Raw genomic sequence first — 19057 nt, forward strand, 5'->3', positions numbered from 1 at the left:
ATATATATAAAGCCTAGTACATTCAATAGAAAAATATTCGTGACTGGGATCTTGCACCACAACAGCTCAAGATATTACAAAATTGTTAAAGAACTGTTTTAGAATGCAATAATTTTGTTAATGAAAATAAAACACTATTTAATTCCCAATCCTATTAAACATTTTAACTTTTCATAGGAGATTAAAAAAAAAAAAAAAGGCTTTATGAACCTGAGCCCCCCCCCCTCCCCTCCCAATTCCTTTTATTCAGAGATCAATAATCAGATCTCAGATCACAAGAGTAGTTATATAATTAAATACCTTAAATTAAACTGTAATGAGATAAAGAGTATTTGAGAAAAAAATTTAGGTATAACATTCAAAAATTTTACATAAAACTATGTTAACTGAGCCAGACTATTCAAAAGCAACCAACACATACAAGTTGTAAGTTCAATCAAAACTAAGTTGCCTATTTCTTTTTCAACAAGTGCATTGGGAAAAAATTATATCTAAAATATAAATTATAATAAAATACTGATTGGGCTTCTCCATACAGGTTTATCTGAGGTTCTCAAGCTTCATAAGTTTTCAGAAAAAGTAATTACTGCTATAAAAATAAGTGACTTTTTTTTTTTTTTTTTTGATAGTATTACAACCTGAATGGAGGTTAAAAGAATTTTTTTCTCCCTTACTTGGGTTGAGTACATCACCGAAAAGATGTCTACTTGCAAGTTCTGGAGCATTTTAAGGCAGGATTTTTTATAACTGCCATGAACTATATAATGTTCCAGCAGAATTTTTTAAAAACTAGCTGAAATTCTACTTCATTATTAATATTTGTCCATCAGACAAAATTATTAAATTCAACTATTTCATCATTTGAAATTTATTTCTGCCCCAACTCAGTACAAGTATTTAACATCAGAATTTTTTCACAATTAAAAAAAGGTTAAAAAGGAAAGGGTGGCAACATATTTCCCTGCTAAAATCTATGAATTTTCATTTAATGGTAAATAAAATACTCAACTAGAAAGCACTGTACCACAAACTAAATTTACTAATTCTACAAGGCCTCAATTATTTTCTTTACATAAAAAGTATATCAAGATTGACATCTCTCTTTTGGGGATAAAAACGGAAGTTATCTACTATACACAAAACCAGCATTAATTATATTAATAACAGAATGCTACATTCTGTATTTTTGTTACTGCTCTTGAAACATGAGGCAGCAAGCTTTTTCTATATAAGAACTTTTTCTTTTCTTTTTTTTTTTTGAACGGCACATCACATGCATCTTAATTTACGCAATATCAAACTACAGCCAGTGACTAAAATAATTCTTCACACGCTTTTATAAACTATGACTGCAACTTGCTAGTTAGGGAAAAATCAGAAATTCATATCTTGAAATATAAACTGTGTATGGTGTATAAGTGCATGCAGCGGAAGTATTTTCTGATTAATATTTTCTGATGCTACTGGAAGGCAAGAAAAATTCAGAAGCACAAAATGACAGCCACTTAAATCTGCAGTATGATGTATATCCAGATAAGAAGTCATGTTCTTCTGCTTCTGTAAAAAAGAAAAAATTATTGCAGCGAGAAACAAATTTCTATTACAGTAAGTTTAGAAAGAATCAAAATACAAGTTTCATATTTGATACCAAGCTAAAGATGTTTTATTTTGAGAAATGTAAAATTTCAATATGCAAAAGTAAATTCCTTAAAATGTTCCTCAAAAAGAACTACCAGCTCAAAAAAGAGGCTGCTTTCATTATAGTATATTTTATTTCAATAAGATGGATGCTTCTGGTCCAATGATACACATAAGAGGTATCACAGTTTTAATGATCTTACACTAAAATTATAGAACTAACTCCTAAATTTACTCTTATTCAAATTAAACTAGAATAGACCAGCATAAATGCTTGAAAGGAAGATTTAAACAGTGCAGAAGAATTTAGACAAACTATTTTTAATTCAACTATAAAACCTTCAAATTTCGTTACTATTATTTCAGTGCCAATAATATGTTGTCCAGCTGCATCATCTTTCTTATGTGAATCTCGCCATGAAAGTTGTGCGTGAAAAGTACATCAGTAGCAAAGAGTTATATAATGTAGTTCCCCTAAAGAACTTTCAAGATAGCAATCAGTAAGGTGGTGTCTCACATGCTAGTCAATGAAGTTCACCATCATCTAGAGACATTCACAAGCATCCGTACAAGCAAAACCTATATTTTTAACATCCACTATCTTTAAAAACTGCTTAACAATTCAGTTTCAAATTATATTATTTTCAGAAAGAAAATTACTTGCTTTAAAACTAACATCATTTAGTTTCTTATTCTTTATAGTGATACATGAACATGAAAGAAATGAAAAATAAGAACAGAAAGGGAAAAAAGAGAGAGAGAGAATCAAACAGATCTTGGACTACAGCACTCTAGAATTTATGCTGAAGTTGTGGTTTTGGCATATTTTGGGAGTGTTCCTTCCCCACTGTCAGGACAGAAAGAAAGATCAAGGAATGTGTTGAATGTGGTGCAACATTTAAGAGTGCTGATTTAACTGGTTGCCATTTTAATAATTTTTCATTAAACTGAATTGTGACCAGTATTCTATTTTCTGTATTCCAGCTTATAGATTATATTTATGTTCTTAATTGTCAATCTTTACAGTTATATATTATGAGAATCTTAACTGATTTGTAATTGGACTGTAGAGTAATTATTTTTAGATTTTCTATCGTGGCATGAAGTTTTACATGGTTGTATGTGCCAACACACGCATCAGGTTGTCAAATTTCTGTTATTATGAGTGATTTGCAATTTACCATGATTTGCTTAATATTGTGTTTGAAAGGATTTTTTTTTAAATGATAATTCTATATGTAAAAGGTTTGTTTAACCTATAGTACTTCAGTACTGTGGATAGGGAGAAAGTTAAAGAAATGTTAGCATTAGATTTGACCTGTGCATTGTACTCTCTAGGTAATGGATAGAAGACAGTGATAGAAGGCATGAGTTAAGAAGAAAAATTTGTCGCAAGTCTGGAGTTTAACTGCCAAGGTATGTTGAACAACTTCCACACATATTTTAATTTTTAAAGAGAGTGCAGGAAATATTTGCAGAAAATGCAAGCAGAAGTAACTGTGTGAAAGGGTGGAGTGAATTGCTGAGTGGTAATCACCAGTCAGCCTAATCAAGCTGACTTCTGTACAGAATTAAGTATTTTTATGAAGATTTTAAGGGTATCGTACCAAACACGAGAACAGAATTTAACATTCTTAGCATTCAAGAAATAAGAAAATCTTATTTCTTGAATGCTAAGAAGACAATAGTAATATGTTTATGATAAGAAAGACTGAAGATCTGAATTATCCTAAGAAAAAAAAGCTTAGTCTCATCCAGATAAATTTTGGGTGTTGTCAAAAGGTTGGCAGTTCATTTTTATTTATTTTTGTGAGAAATATGTGACAGGACTGAACATTACTAGCACTGAATTAAAGGTTATCAGAAACGCAGCTGAAGAATGGTTTAGAGATTGGAATTTAGGATGGTAGAAGTTGATATTCAAGAAGTTTTCCTGATCGTATTATTGCTAGGTTTGTTAAATGAGAAAGAAGAGCATTGTGAAACTATAGCATATAGTTCATTCAACATCACATGTATGTCCAAACAACCCAGATGCAAAAGTCAAGAGACTGTCTATGAGTTTAATATGAGTTTCATGATAACCACTTGCAATTCCTCAAATTTTTCAATGGCATTTGTCCAAAGGTGGGTGACTTAAACCAGAAGATCCCCTATTGATCAACAATGATAGAATCCATTGTAGCAATTTAGTTGGAATGCTTTTAGGTAGTGAAGAAGTGTAAATGGTTTTCTTCATTATTTTAAAAATAACTGAAGTGAAAGAAATTGGACAGTAATTTGATGATAAAAATTTGATGTTATTCTTAAAAACAGAATATGGGCTAATTTCAAAGATGAAGAAAAACAGAACAAAGGAGATAGGGAAATGATAAGAGGTTCAGATTCCTTTTCCAATCAAAGAAATGGCATCACAACTACAGACATTTTGGGATCCAGTTTGACAAGCTTTCTAGTGAAAGGTGCATTGAATGTTGCATGTTTGGAATGATAGGTCTACCAATATCATATATAAAGAACTAGGGGAAAAGCAAGAAGTCATGATGAAGTAGAAGTAGGGTTGGATGAAAGTTATGGTCAGCAATGTTGGCAAAAGACCAGAAAATATGACTGCCATTTGGATATGATGCAAGTTTCCTACTTTAGTGTAAACAGAAAAGAAGATAGAGATTTCAATGAAAAAAAAAAAGCCAACTGCAATATGCTTGATTCTTCTCTTGTACAGCTTTGGCATGCTTCTTGGAGAACTGCAGATTAGATACATGACAAGAATTTAAACTGGAATGGAGAATAATTGTTTCATACCAATAAGAATTGTTTCAGTGATGCATTCAGTGAAAACATCTGCATGAAAAGACTGAAATGATCCAACTAAGGAAATGATGCACAGAAATCAAATCACAAACATACAAGCAGGTGGCTTGCTATATAATACAAGAGATGGTTAAGGCATCAGGATAGTGAATAATCCTGCAACTACTTATTCTGTTTGGATCATGCCTAAGAGTAGCAGAATGCAGGGAGGGGGATAGAATCATACTATCTCAGTATGATTCTATCATACTGAGATAGTATGATCCTATATGGAAAAGAGACCAGAAACTGTGTGTGGGGAGCAATATTTGTGTCTTTCACTCTCCTGCAGTGCATGACCTACTCTACGTTTGACTTCAATTATGGACACCACCAAAAATATTTTCTGCAAAAAACACCCCTCACAGTAAATCCTCACCCAGATAAAACTATTTTCACATCCACTTCACTAACATTCATGGTGTCAATTCAAACATGTGATGTACATAAACACATGCATCAAACCTTGATCTGTCATTTCTTAAAAAGACCTCAACTGGCAATCTTAACTGTCTCAGCTATCTACTCTACATTCTTGTATGATCCTTTCTGTAAGCAGGGCAGTATTTATGCATGTCATATCTGACATATCATGCAAAAGATTTATAAAACTTAGAATTACTCTTTATCATCTGCTTTAGCTCAAAATTTCCTTGATACACTTTGCTGCTTTTATCTGAAGTTTTTACCCCTCTCTCTCGATTCCAATAATCACTCTGATCTCTATCTCTGAAGTCTGATTTTCCAGTCTAATTACACGAACAAGATAGTGTATTGCAACTTCAGCATTCCTAACTCAAACTATAGCCTCATATTCAATCCATCCACAACATCTGAGAAAAAAAAAATACAATCAACAAATCCATCAAGCTTTGAAAGGGCAAAACATGAAAACTTGTCTCCCACTAAAATGGTACTGTATCTTTTAATCTCCCATTAAAGCTATTTGATGAAACTAACATTCTATGCTTCTATCTCATTCACATTCAAATGATGTAACATTGCCCAAAGATAAGGGTGACTCTTGGGATCATTCTCTTTCAACTATAGCACAATGGCTTACTGCATGTCTCTCCTGACCTTTCATACTAGGAAGACATTGGAAAAATTCTATTCATTTAAATTCTAATAAGTTTCCTGTCCAGATGGTATATTCATCCTCCACTCCCCTCCCAAATGTGCTCTAGAATTAACATTCTAGAGCACATTTGTGCGGACTTTTATACTTTTTTTTTAATACAAATTTATGCAGACTGTCATACTCATATGGCATCCACCCAGCAACACACATACTGTTGCTGATTCCAAAAGTATTCTTTCCATAGCCCTTGAGTTTTTTCCAAATCTTATGTGAAGGGATGTCTAAAGCATGATCTGCCAGTCCTGACTTGCCATAATATGTTGACATCTGCCTCAGAGAATATAAATACATTTCACTATTAACATGGTAAGGCAGGACTGGCACACTATTTAGATACCCATCACACAAAATTAGATGAACAACCAAAATGCTAGTCAGATATATGGTTTGACTGTGCTACAGAACTTATAATTATAAAGCATACTTGATAAATGTTTCTGGATGTGCTCTAAATATATCATCATCATCAAACGTATCAAGGATTTAGGCCTAGTATGTCCAGTTCCGGCCTTAGAAGTCATCGTTGAATCGTTTAAGAGGACGTCCTGGTTTTCTTTTTCCTAATGGCTTGTACTTTAAGGCTTGTTTTGGTAATCTTTCTGTTTTCATTCTTTGAACGTGTTCCATCCATCTATGTTTATATTTTTTAATTTTTTCAATTACTGGTTCTTGGTTTAATTCTTCCATAATATCTTCGTTTCTTTTGTGATCAAATAGGGTATACTTTGCAGTTTTTCTCATAAACTTCATTTCTGCTGTTGTTAATGTTTGTTTGTCTTTTTGTTTAATTGTCCAGATTTCGCTTCCATGCATTAAGACCGGTAGGGCTAATGTATTGTATACTTTTAGCCTGGTTTGTTTTTGGACTAGGTTTGGTTTAAATATAGAGTTAATTACTCCTGTTATTTTTAAATATTTTGCAATTTTCATGTTTATATCTTTTTCATAAGTGATCATACATCCTAGGTAGTTAAATGAATTCACCTGTTCTACGATCTCGTTATCTAATACTTTTAGTTCTTGCTGGATCTTGTCCTTTAAAGGCCATAGTTTTTGATTTTTCTGTTGATATTATCATACCATAATCTTTGGATATCTCATTTAGATTTAAAATAGCTTTCTGTAAGTTATCTTCAGAATTTGTAATTATTATTTGGTCATCTGCAAAGAGGAGAGTGTTTAAGTTAACTGTAGGTGAAAGTTTAATTCCTTGATGTAAATTTTTACTCCATTTTATTATTATTTTATTTAAGTAGATATTAAAAAGAGTTGCTGAGAGAGGATATCCCTGTCGGACCCCTTGGTTTATCTCTCTTGTATATGATAGCTCATGATTTAATCTTATTTGTATATGATTATTTTCATATATACTTGTGACAGCTTTTAGGATATTATTTGGTATTTGTCTTTCTTTTAATATGTTAAATAATATGTTTCTTTTAACTTTGTCAAATGCTTTTTCAAAGTCAATAAATGCAATATGTGTTTCTAAATTATATTCTCTTCTTTTCTCTTTTATTAATTTTAGGCAGAAGGCTGGGTCTATACATGATCGTCCTTTTCTAAATCCATTTTGTACCTCTAGAATAAAGTTTTCGGAATATTTCATTAGTTTGTTATTTAAGATTCTGCTGTATATTTTGTAACATGAATTTAGTATACTACCTCTATAGTTTTTAGGGTCATCTCTATTACCTTTCTTAAAGATAGGAATCACAATTGCTTTTTTCCATTCTATTGGGGGGTTACCAGTTGAGTAAATTTTATTTAAAAATAATAAGAGTCTTCCTTTGAATCTTGTTCCTGCGTATTTATATAGTTCTGAACCTAGCTTATCTTCTCCAGGTGATTTTCCGTTTCTTTTAGGCTGATTTCTAATTCTTCTTCAGTTATTTCCTTTTCATTTTCGTTAATTGTTTGCCAGTTGTCTTTTTTAAAATATTTGTCTGTCCACAGTTCCGTGTCGTAATTTAGAAATTCTTCTAATTTCAATTCAGTGTTTAATTTTATGTTTGCTTTGGTATCTGCATTTAGGTGTTTCAAAATCTTATATACATTGGGTCTTATTTTATATAAATCATGTTCTAAATTAGAAACAAATTTATTCCATGATTCTCTATGTCTTTTTCTGACTTCTCTTTTAGCTATGGCTCTTATTCTTTTATATTCTATTTCATCTTCTAATCTTTTACTGCTTAACCATTTGTGATAGGCTTCTTTTTTCTTTTTGATTATTTCTTTGATTGTATCATCCCAGATCTTCAGTTTTTTTTCTTTTATTGAATTTTTTGGTCTTTCCTAAGCTTTCATTTGCTGCTGCATTTAGTATCGTTTTTATATTAAGCCATTCTATTTCTATTTCTTCATTTTGTTTTATTTTATCTAGATACTGGTTAATTCTTTGTTCATATAGCCATTGTACATTTGTGTCATTTAATAGTCTAGTTTTATAAACAAATGTTTCAATTTTTCTTTCTGTTCTTGTTACTTGTAGCCATTTAGGTGGTAATCTTAATTTTATTTTAACAAGGAAGTGGTCACTGCTTATTTCATATCCTGTGTGAACTCTAACATCTAGTGAAAATTTTGATGTCTTTTCATTTAATATGAAGTAATCTAATATTGATTTCCATCCTCTTCCTGCCCAAGTATATTTATGTATGTCTTTATGTTTATAGAAGGAATTCATTATTTTTAGGTTATTATAAACTACAAAGTCAATCAATTTTTTACCATTTCTGTTTAGAGTGTGTTCTCCATGTATTTCTATATTATTATTAATTTTCGTGTTTCCAATTCTTGCATTTAAGTCTCCTGCTAAAATTATATAATAAAATAAATAAAAATGATTACATATGTTTAGTAGCTGATTATAAAAATCAATATTATCCTGTTCCCTTCCTTCTTCTGGGGAATATAAACCAATTATTGTTAAATAGCCTCTATTTATTTTTATTCTAGCTTCTATTATTCTTTCATTCTATAATTTATAATGTTTTAACTGTTTTGAAAGGGAGTTATGAATCCAAATCATGACTCCTGCTTGTGCTTTTTGGTCTCTGTCGACTCCACTGTATATCACATTAAAATTTTCAGTTCTCATAGTTCCCTTTTAATTTATTTTTTGTTTCAGTGATTACTGCTATTTTAAAATTTCTTTCATTTAATAACTGGTCTAATTCTATTTCTTTATATGCTATTCCTCTTACATTCCAGTTTGCTATGTGTATTATATTTTGTCGTTTCCATTTTCGTTTTCCCTTTTCCATTCCAGGGTCGTTTCCCATAGATTCAATCCGATTATCTTTTTCTGTCAGCTTACAAGTGTGGTTATGTTCTCCATGTCAGGGGACTAGCCTGATGATGGAATAGTTCAGTGGTAGGGCTGCTACCTTAAGGCTTCTGAACTCGCCTTCTTCCGAATTTAAACCCATAGGAGGAATAGGGTATATTGAAGGGGAAAGGGTAGATTATAGAAGAAATATAGTAAGGTTTATAGAGAGGACATAGTTGTAAGGCCAGAAATGAAAAGACCCCATGGCCCTCGAGTACTCTAATAGCACAAGGGTCATAAAGTAAGAAGAGTTGGCTGATAAGGCCTTATAGGAAAGATTAAAGTAAGTGGGTCTTCCTCAAAGTAGAAGAAGGAGAGGATAGATCCAGCAAGGGGTCCATGGGAGTGCCGCTTCCCTTACAATCAAGATGATTGCCCCTTATGGCCCTGTTGGTCCACGAGTCCTTATTCAGTATATTCGGACCACCCCACCATATATATACACACACACACACACACGCATGTACACATACACACACATGGTGGGCTCCCCTATCCGCCATCCAGGGGATGCGCTCTCTAGGGGTTGCAGGGTCCCCTGAGAGGCTCTAAATATATGGTATATTTATTGCTGGGTCTCGTTTCTTTTCTAATTTAAATGGCAGGCAATGTTATAATTACTCTACTTCACTGATATTCCTAATGAACAGGATGTCAATCAACACTTCATAATAAATGATACCCAGAGTTTCAAATAATAGTTTTAAGAAACACCAATCATGAAATACAAAGCACAAGAAAGTATTAAATATGTATTTAGACTTATTAGATTGCAGTCTTTGAATAAGTGCTCAAAATTTAAAATAGCATCTATGTAAGAGAAACTTATGGTATGTTACAATTTAACAGGTAGAATGAAGAATTTCATAAGTGAGAGATGAGATGTGTGCTAGAAATGGTGAATTATAATTGACATGAAGGTGATAACTTATAACTATTAAGGATAAGACTAAAATTTTTAGTAAGGAAAGAGTCATTCTGAATCAAATTACATGATGTAATAGCACTTGTAGTCTTTGAATAAGTGCTCAAAATTTAAAATAGTATCTATGTATAAGCGACGGATTTTTAACTAGAAGAATCACTGGTCTATGCTGATTCTGTATTTAGGCTACCCTTGAGGAATTTGTTGTAATATATATAGGACTGACGATTCTGAAGTTTCTTCTCTACAGAATGTCCTATTTGCCCAAAAATGTATGAGATATGGCAATCAGAAGATAAACATCTAGAAGGAAAAGTGGAGACTTTATCCTTGGTAGAAGGTAATAAGGAGATCATTCAGCACAGACTATGTATGAAGGTTAGGGTTCTTAATGCAAGCCATTTGCAATAAGCTGAGTTTCCTCCCCTCTCCATCTGCTTTGGTATGCTTTCTATTAAACCTAGGGCTTTTAAAGTGGATAAGAATTTTGGGTAGAATGGGTAATGAAGGCCTTCATTCCAATGAGGATAATTCCTATGACTTGCTTGGAGCCAAGTGTTTGGGTTGAAGGAGCAGCAGCAATAGTCAGACCATGGAAAAGAGAGGTTCCAGATGCCATCCCACCTGCACTTCTGTAGTGCCAGGTAGGATGTAAGTGGTTTGAGGAGTGGCATTCTCCAAGAGAGAAGACAAAGTTACTGTGTGAGAGAGAGAGAGAGAGAGGCTCTTCTATAGTGTGTCTAGAAGGAGAGATGGTTAAAAAGAGATAGAGTATTAGGAGGTGTAGAAGAAGGTTATCAGGAATATGGATAGATAGAGATCAGATTTATGTTGTTATTTGAGAATTGGAGGTTATTTGGATTTTCAGTCACAGTAAAACGCTATGACAAATCATCTCATGTGATAACATGAGATGTCAACTATGTGGACTGACAGTTGGAGCTAAAGAACTCCAACTTTTTTTTTTTTTAAATCAATGCATGAGAAGTCTCAAGACCTATAACATGACAGTTCTGTGTGTCTGTGGAATTCAAGAGATAAGAGCAATCTGAATCTGTCTCTTGAAGAAGTATTCAACCAGAAATGTTCAAAATATGGAGGTATAAAACTTTTGCAAAAAATTTAAAGGGTCAATTCTAAGGTCAAATTCCAGATGATGGAATAGAGCTTTCATCTATAAAAAGGTGAATAAAGCTGAATATGACTATGACATAGTTGGGGAATCATGGTAATATAATAAGGATCTGTACCTAAGTTTGTAGATGTGGAAGACAAGGCACCCAAAGAAAAGATGTTCAAAACACTACAATTGTATGAAATAAATGGAACATTATTACAGAGCAATATAGTCTATTGAAGAAAATACAGGAAGATGGTTTGATGTGAAATTAGATGTATGAAAAGGATGCACACTATAAAAGTGTGCATCTCTACTTTTATTCATCATATATATGGATCACATCATGAAAGGAAGTGGCATTAAACCTAATATTCTTAGAATCAGAGATATGAAACTTAGTTTTTTGCTTTGTGCGGATGATTTACTCTTAAAGACCAGCGCAATTCTCCAGGCATCTCTAACTAAACAGAATAAAACAAATTTAGCGTGAAAGTCAGCAATAAAAAGGCCAAAGCAATGAAAATAGACAGGAATATAGAAAACTTCAGCTGCATTATTAATGGAGTATCTATAAAACAAGTAAAACATTTGAGCTATTTAGGCGCAGTTTTAAGTGAAGATGAATTACATGTGGAAATAAACAACAGAATAAGCAAAGCTGGTATGGTTGGGTCCGTGCGGTTAGCCTAGTGGCTTTGCGCTTCGCAACCATATGCCTGGGGAAGGAGTGTCCCAGGTTCGATTCCTGTCGGAGACGTGAGGAGCTGAAGGATATTCCTCAGCCATAGCCAAGTTAGCTGGTCTTGGGCGCGGGCAGTAGGGTTTTTCCCACTTTATCTGGTGTTTTTCATCCTGCAAGCAGGCAAACCGGCCCTGTGAACACACAGGGATACAGCCAAAGAATACCTTGAGGCATAGGAGTGCCCATTCTATCCTCGTATTTCGGTTACGAAATCCAAGCATGCTTGGAAGTTGTGGGCCTTAAAGGCCTGTTAAAGCCATTGGGATAGATAGATAGGTATGGTTGGGAGCCAGTCAAATATATTTATTTGGAATAAGCTAAAACACTAAACTGTGGTGTATACAAGACTGTATTTGACTGTGTCCAAACCAGTTTTAAGTTACATTCTTCTTAAAAAAAGGGCATACAAAACTGGTACTACTGCTTGCACAATATTTTTGCTTTCAGAATTTCTAATTTACAGTCAATTTTTGAACATACTATTTAAATATATATATATTTAAACCATCAAATTCCTGCCTGACATGTACCCTCAAGGGGTGTACAGGATATGATAATACTACATGAAAAACTTACATCATTACTAACTTCCTATCTACAATTTTCCTCCAAATCAATGTCATCTGTCAAGACTCCAACATTATCAGATCTTATATTTCTGTCTTCTAAGGCAATTTTTACTGTATCAATCCACCAATATCTTGGTCTTCCTCTGGGTCTTTCTCCTGCCAACCTGTCAGAGAACAATTGTTTTGCTAATCTTTCCTCTCCCATTCTGTTTAAGTGACCATACCACCTGAGATTAGCTCTGCTAACACATTCCTGGATGCCAACAATGTCAAGTTCTTTCCTAATATCCTCATTTTTAATATGAATATATACAGTCATCCCTCAACTTACATTGTTTCGAAGATGCATCTGTGATCCAAAAGGGAATAAAACATTTTCGGCTATTCAAGATGCAAGCGAGTGTATGGTAAAGCATGGCAACAGCGCTTTCAGTGGCAACCTCCCTTGGCAGTCGGCACGTGTCTTCAACAGTTCCTCTGTTGATTTTGTGTTTGAGAAATGGGTTATTTGTGTATTTATTGTTAAATATTTTGTAATGTTTTGTGCAACATGGCCCTTACTTGCGCAATCTAAAAACCTAGTGAAGAATCACAGAAAAAGAGGTGAACAATTGATCTTGAAACGAAGTTGCAAGTTATAAAGCAACATGAAGCTGGTTTCTCAATGTGATCGAAGATGACTATGGATGGTCTCATTCTACAGTTACGGCCATTTTAAAAAATAGGGATAAAATCGTAGAGTCTGTGAACAGATCTGCTTCCATTAAATTGACAACAGCGACGAAGCAACAAGGTCCTATCGGTGAAATGGAAAAGTTACTTGCATCATGGATAGAGCACCTGACCCAAAAGCGCATACCCTTTAGCACTGTGACCATAATCGCTAAGGCACTAAGTCTCTTCAACATGTTGAAGGAGAAAGCAGAAGACAATTATGACTATGAATTCAGCGCTTCTTCTGGTTAGCTCATGAGATTCAAGCAGCGTTTTGTGCTGCATAATGTGAAAATGCATGGGAAATCTGCAAGTGCTGAGAAGACTGCCAAGGAGATTGTGTAAAAATTGGATAAAATTATAACGGATGGAAATTATTTGCCACAGAAAATATTTAATATGGACAAGACGTCCTTGTTTAGGAAAAAAATGCCCGAGCAGACATTCATCCACAAAAAGCTAAAATCTATATCTAGTTTCAAAGCTCTTAATGCCCGTATCGTGGCTGGATATAAACTGAAACCATTTGTGATATGCACAGTGAGAATCCACAAATCTTCACACACATTAGGAAGCATACTCCCAGTTCATTATCGAAGCAATAATGAACTGGGAGTATGCTTCATGGATGAAGTCGTGGATGACACAAAAATTGTTTGAGGTATTATGCAAGTGAAATAAAAGCTATTGTGTGAAAGAAAATGTAGAATTTAAAATTTTATTAATTCTAGATAATGCTCCAGGTCATCAGTCATATGGCGGTGATCTTCACCAAGTTCAAGATCATGTTTCTCCCTCCGAACACTACTTCATTGCTCCAACTGATGGACCAGGGAGTTCTCGCAGTGTTTAAGGCTTATTATCTATGGAGAACTTTTTCACAAGCCATTTCTGCTACTGAAGGAAATGACCAGACTCATGCAATTCTGGAAAACATTCTATATCATGCTATTAAAAATATTGCTGTGGCTTAGGACGAAGTGACCTCTCAATGTATGAGTGGCATATGGAAAAAGACATTTAAAAGGTTTGTGCATGATTTTGGAAGTTTGTAATAGTGAGCCTAGCAAACAATCCGAATCTCAAAGTGAATGATGATGACATAATTCAACTTACAGAAAGTTCCCCTGAAGAGTTGACCAATGAAGAATTGGTCGAACTGGAGGAACAACTGTTGCAGAAGAGGAATTGATCTTCTGCAACAGAACTGTTGCAGAAGATCATGCAGAAATGTTCTTTGCAGTTAGCGATGCTCTCAAAATGGCTGAAGACATGGACCCCAATTTTAAAGCTACTTAATAATAGAAACGAAACTAAGTACATGATGCGTTTGCTTGCTATGAACAAATTTATGATGAAAAGAAGAAGAGGATTTAAGCAAAGCACATTGGACATTTTCATCAAAAAAACAAAGGTTACCCCAGAAGAGCCACAGCCTGATTGTTCAGGGAAAGTAATGGAGATGTGATTGTGGAGGAAGATTTGGGTGATTATTCTCCTGTTTTCTAGTGGCAGTAACACACAGTACAATTTTATAATAAGATTAAGTCCCTAACCCTTATAACTGTGTTGATTTAATGTCGTTCCATCCGGCACGACTTACGTCCTGTTGGATGGAATGGAACCAAGACGTAAGTCAAGGGATGACTGTGTGTGTGTGTGTGTGTGTGTGTGTATGATACTTGGGGGAGACCTGACTCCTACCAGGTGCATCCCTTGGGTGGCGGATGAGGGAAACCCTTATTCTTTATTTGGAGCAACTGAATAAAGAATAAGGAGAGGTGGACCAAAGGATGCAGCAGAGGAGTGGCAAGCTGGCTGCATTATTCTGCCATTCAACCCTATGAATCAGGAGTCCCCGCTGTGTCAAGAGAATGTTACTGCATCCGAGGAAACTGATGCGACTGATCCTAGATCACAGGGAGCAGTCGAGAAGTTTAGTATGTGGTCAGCCAATAGAGTTTCGCATCTCTTAACCTTAAATATAAGGACATTGTTAAAACCTGGGAAAATAAATTTGATGGAAAAAGAACTTGCTAGGATTAAATGGGACATTATAGGTTTGGCTGAAACCCATTGGACAGGAGAAGGAGTTATAAATCTAAATTCAGGAAAACTATTCTACTCGGGCAGAGAGGACAATATACATAGAGAAGGAGCCGCCATTTTAGTGAATAATAGTCTACAAAATGCAGTCATGGTCATAGAACCACATGGCCCAAGAATGATCGCTATCAGATTAAAAGGTAAAGAAAAAAATGTTCACTTTACAATAATTCAAATCTACACTCCCGACCAGTCACATGAAGAAATCGATACCTTTTATGATAAGTTGCAAGATCTAATAGACAAGACCGATAAGAAAGATATCTAATTAAGTGATGGGAGATTTTAATGCCAAAATTGGCAAGTTTACCCTAGGCATGGAGGATGTGATGGGCAGGTTCGGAGTTGATAACAGAAATGAAAGGGGAGAAAGAATATTATAATTTTGTAAAGCAAATAATCTATTTATCTGTAATACCCTTTTTTTCCATAGACCTTCCCACAAATACACATGGACCTCACCAGATGGTACAATAAAGAACTGTACTGATTACATTCTAATCAAACAATTGGAAATCATCAGTGCAAAATGTTAGAACTTTTAAAACTCCAGACTTCAACACTGACCATGAACTGCTAGCAGCAAAAATTAAACTAAAATTCAAGTATTGTAAATCACGAGCTCCTATCAACAAAGTGGACCTATCAAAATTGAAAGAGAAATCTATGCAAGATAATTATCAGACACTAATAGGAAATGAGTTTAGAAGATTATCCTATGACAATATAGAAAATACATGGAATCAAGGTAAAAAAATTGTTACAAGTACTGCAAGAAACATACTTAGTACATCAAGACTAAATCATGAATGGATAACCCCTGAAATTCTAAATATTTTAGAAGAAAAAAAAGAGCAGCAAAGCATATATTAAATATAAAAAATACAGAAGAAAATAAACAACATTATAAGAATCTTAAAAACAAAATTGATAAAATGTGCATATCGGCCAAATTTAACTGGTTGGAGGAAAAAGCAAAACTGTGCGAAGAAGCTAATAAAAGAAATGATAATAAAACGGTATACAAAATTATCAAAGATCTATAAAGATGAACCATTAACAATGAAAGATAAAAACAATCTAGAAACTGGGTCAATACAAAATATTAAAATAATTTGGAAGGACTACTATCAAACATTATTTCAAAAAGAACAGGAGGAAAGTATAACAGAAAAGATGATATATGAAAAAGCACCACCCATAACCTCAGCAGAAATTATAAATGCAATAAACCAAATGAAACTTTCAAAAGCTAGGGTTAAAGATGAAATATCTATAGAACTATGGAAATAAGGGGGAAAGGAAGCCATTAACTTCTTAATGAATTTATTTAATCAAATTCTTTATACTGGAGTAATTCCAACTAACTGGAAAACAGGAATTATTATACCAATTCACAAAAAAGGAGATAAAAGACTATGTGAAAATTATAGACCCATAACACTCTTAAGTGATAGTTATAAACTATTCATTCGAATTATACAAAAGAGAACACAAGTGCGTACAGAAAAAATCACGGAGGAAAACCAAGCAGGATTCAGGCCACATAGATCCACCATAGACCATATCTTCACTATTAATAATATAACAGAAAAATATTGGGAATACCACCTGCCCATATACTGTTGTTTTATAGATTTTAAGCAAGCCTTTGATTCAGTTAATAGAACAAATTGATCACTATCCTAAAAAACGTAAAAATGGATTCTGATATTTTAACATTTATTACAAATTATTATGGAGACACCAAAGCTTTTGTTAAAACAAACAACATTAAAACTGAGGATTTCAGAGTCGAGAAAGGTATAATGCAGGGATGCCCTCTCTCACCCTCAACTCTATCATCTTCCTAGAAGAAGTCTGTAAAACCATAGCTGATGAACCAGGTGTAAAAATCAGTGGTACCAACATTAATCACATAAAATATACACAGATGATATCATTATTTTAGCAGATTCTAAACCACAGCTAGAAAAAACTATTAATATTTTAAATGACTCTTGTAAAACTTATTGTATGAAAATAAATCTTCATAAAACAAAAATAATGAAGATAGGTAGAGAAGAAAATATTTCTATAAATCTCAAAAATCACCTGCTGGAACAAGTTAATAAATATGTTTATCTTGGCAGTTTTATATCTAGTAACCTCAACAATATGAAAGCAGTAAAACACAGGCTAAACCTAGGTTGGACCAACATGAATAATCTAAACAAAATATGGAAAAATAAAAAAATTCCAACGAGTCTGAAATTAAAATTATATAAAACAATTATTATCCCAACGGCTACTTATGCTTCAGAAGCCTGGAGATTAACTCAACAACCAATCAAGAAACTTCAAGCATTTGAAATGAAATGCCTCAGAAAAATGAATAACACACACTGGATGCAACACAAGACTAATGATCAAGTCAGAACAGATTTAAACTTCCCAGATAATATAATAGACACAATCTTTAAGCATCAACTGAGATGGTTTGGTCATATTCAGAGAATGGCCCCCTCATAGACTCCCATATTTAGTTCTGAATGGATATATAGGAAGAAAAAGATCTAGAGGCAGACCAAGTAGTACTTGAATAAAGTTGCTGAAAGAACATGCCCATCTACCCAGCTATAGAGTCATGATTGAGATGGCTAAAGATCACGATAAGTGGAGAACCTTTCTTCTTAGTGGACTCAACCCGTTATCAAGCAGATGAGATGATGATATATATGATAAATCACACTTATCAATTATTTTATTTAATAATTTCTCCATTATCTCTAACTCCAGTATTATTTTAGTCCATTCTGAATTAACACATTCATGTTGGGGTGATCACAGCTCTCTCGCCTACAGATAGTTAGGGGTGAGAGAAAATATTGTGCCCCATAGAAAATTCATGCTTGCATTTCAGCGGACACATTATGTATCATAACGGTACTTTTAATTGAACACCAAATCTGCATGGGGAAACAATATGTTTGTTTTAGGATATATATTAGAAAACAATAATGAAGAAGAATGCTATATTTGGTTGGTATATTCGAATTATTCAAAGGTGTAAATATGTGAACCATCATTAATAAGCCATGTGAGAATGGGAAATGTAAAAGAACAAGGATGAGCAGAAATATTTATTATTGGCAAATGAATTATTAATAATTAATATTTGCCTGTAATTATTAACTTATTTCCTGTAAGTTGCTGGGCAGAGCAAATAGCATGCAATCCTATAAATTTTATAAGTACATGTACCTTATGTATAATTCGCTTATACATAAGTTACATGTATAAGTGAATTTATGGTGGCATAATTAAAAAAAAAATTTCGAGGAGGGAGAGAGAATGCAATGCATTTGCAAAGTATAATAATTAACAGCCATTGTATACATTTGGTAGTTCAGTAAATAGCTATAAGGAGGGACTAATCCATTGAACTAATAATGTTGATCAGGTGATTCGTTTAGAGATTGCAGGAATATGTGGGTTGATGGAGCAGCATATCTTGAAAAATTTGTTGTGCTTGTTATACGTATTTATTTCTCCGTTTTATTTATATTTCACTTCATTTTCTAAGAAATTTCTTTTGTTTACTGAGGATCAGTTACATTTTACACAGTAACAAGATATGTAATATCTGAATTATCCATACTTTCATAGCAGATATCTTAGAAATATGAGATCAATTATTGTAGATCACTTCTTCTAATACATAGAAGTATATTCAGGAATAGATAAATTTTTACTACATCTGTTGTTTCTGATGACTGGAATAAAAATTTTTCTATACTGTGAAAAACATTCCAACCTCATATGCTATACTGCAGAAGCAAGAACAACAAATAACTTTGTTTATCACTAAATACAGTATATAGACAATTTTGAAATGCTGATTCTCCTCAACCGAATTCCAAAATATCTGGAACT

At 33.5% G+C, this 19057-nt stretch overlaps 1 protein-coding gene across 2 annotated transcripts in view; it reads right to left on the reverse strand.

Annotated features, from left to right (window-relative positions):
* Window positions 1–268: 268 nt before the first annotated feature.
* LOC150097015 (polyadenylate-binding protein 2-B-like) overlaps window positions 269–19057 on the reverse strand; it is a 181142-nt gene continuing 162353 nt past the window's right edge. For both annotated transcript variants that reach the window (XM_090408459.1, XM_090408460.1), the window contains one exon: window positions 269–1557. In XM_090408459.1, coding sequence (XP_090264585.1) covers window positions 1542–1557 — 16 coding nt within the window. In that variant the 3' untranslated portion in view covers window positions 269–1541. The remainder of the gene's footprint in view (window positions 1558–19057) is intronic.

This window comes from Typopeltis vanoorti, chromosome 18, assembly GCF_054136105.1.
Source record: "Typopeltis vanoorti isolate ZY-2024b chromosome 18, IOZ_Tvanoo_1.0, whole genome shotgun sequence".
Lineage (NCBI taxonomy): Eukaryota > Metazoa > Arthropoda > Arachnida > Uropygi > Thelyphonidae > Typopeltis > Typopeltis vanoorti.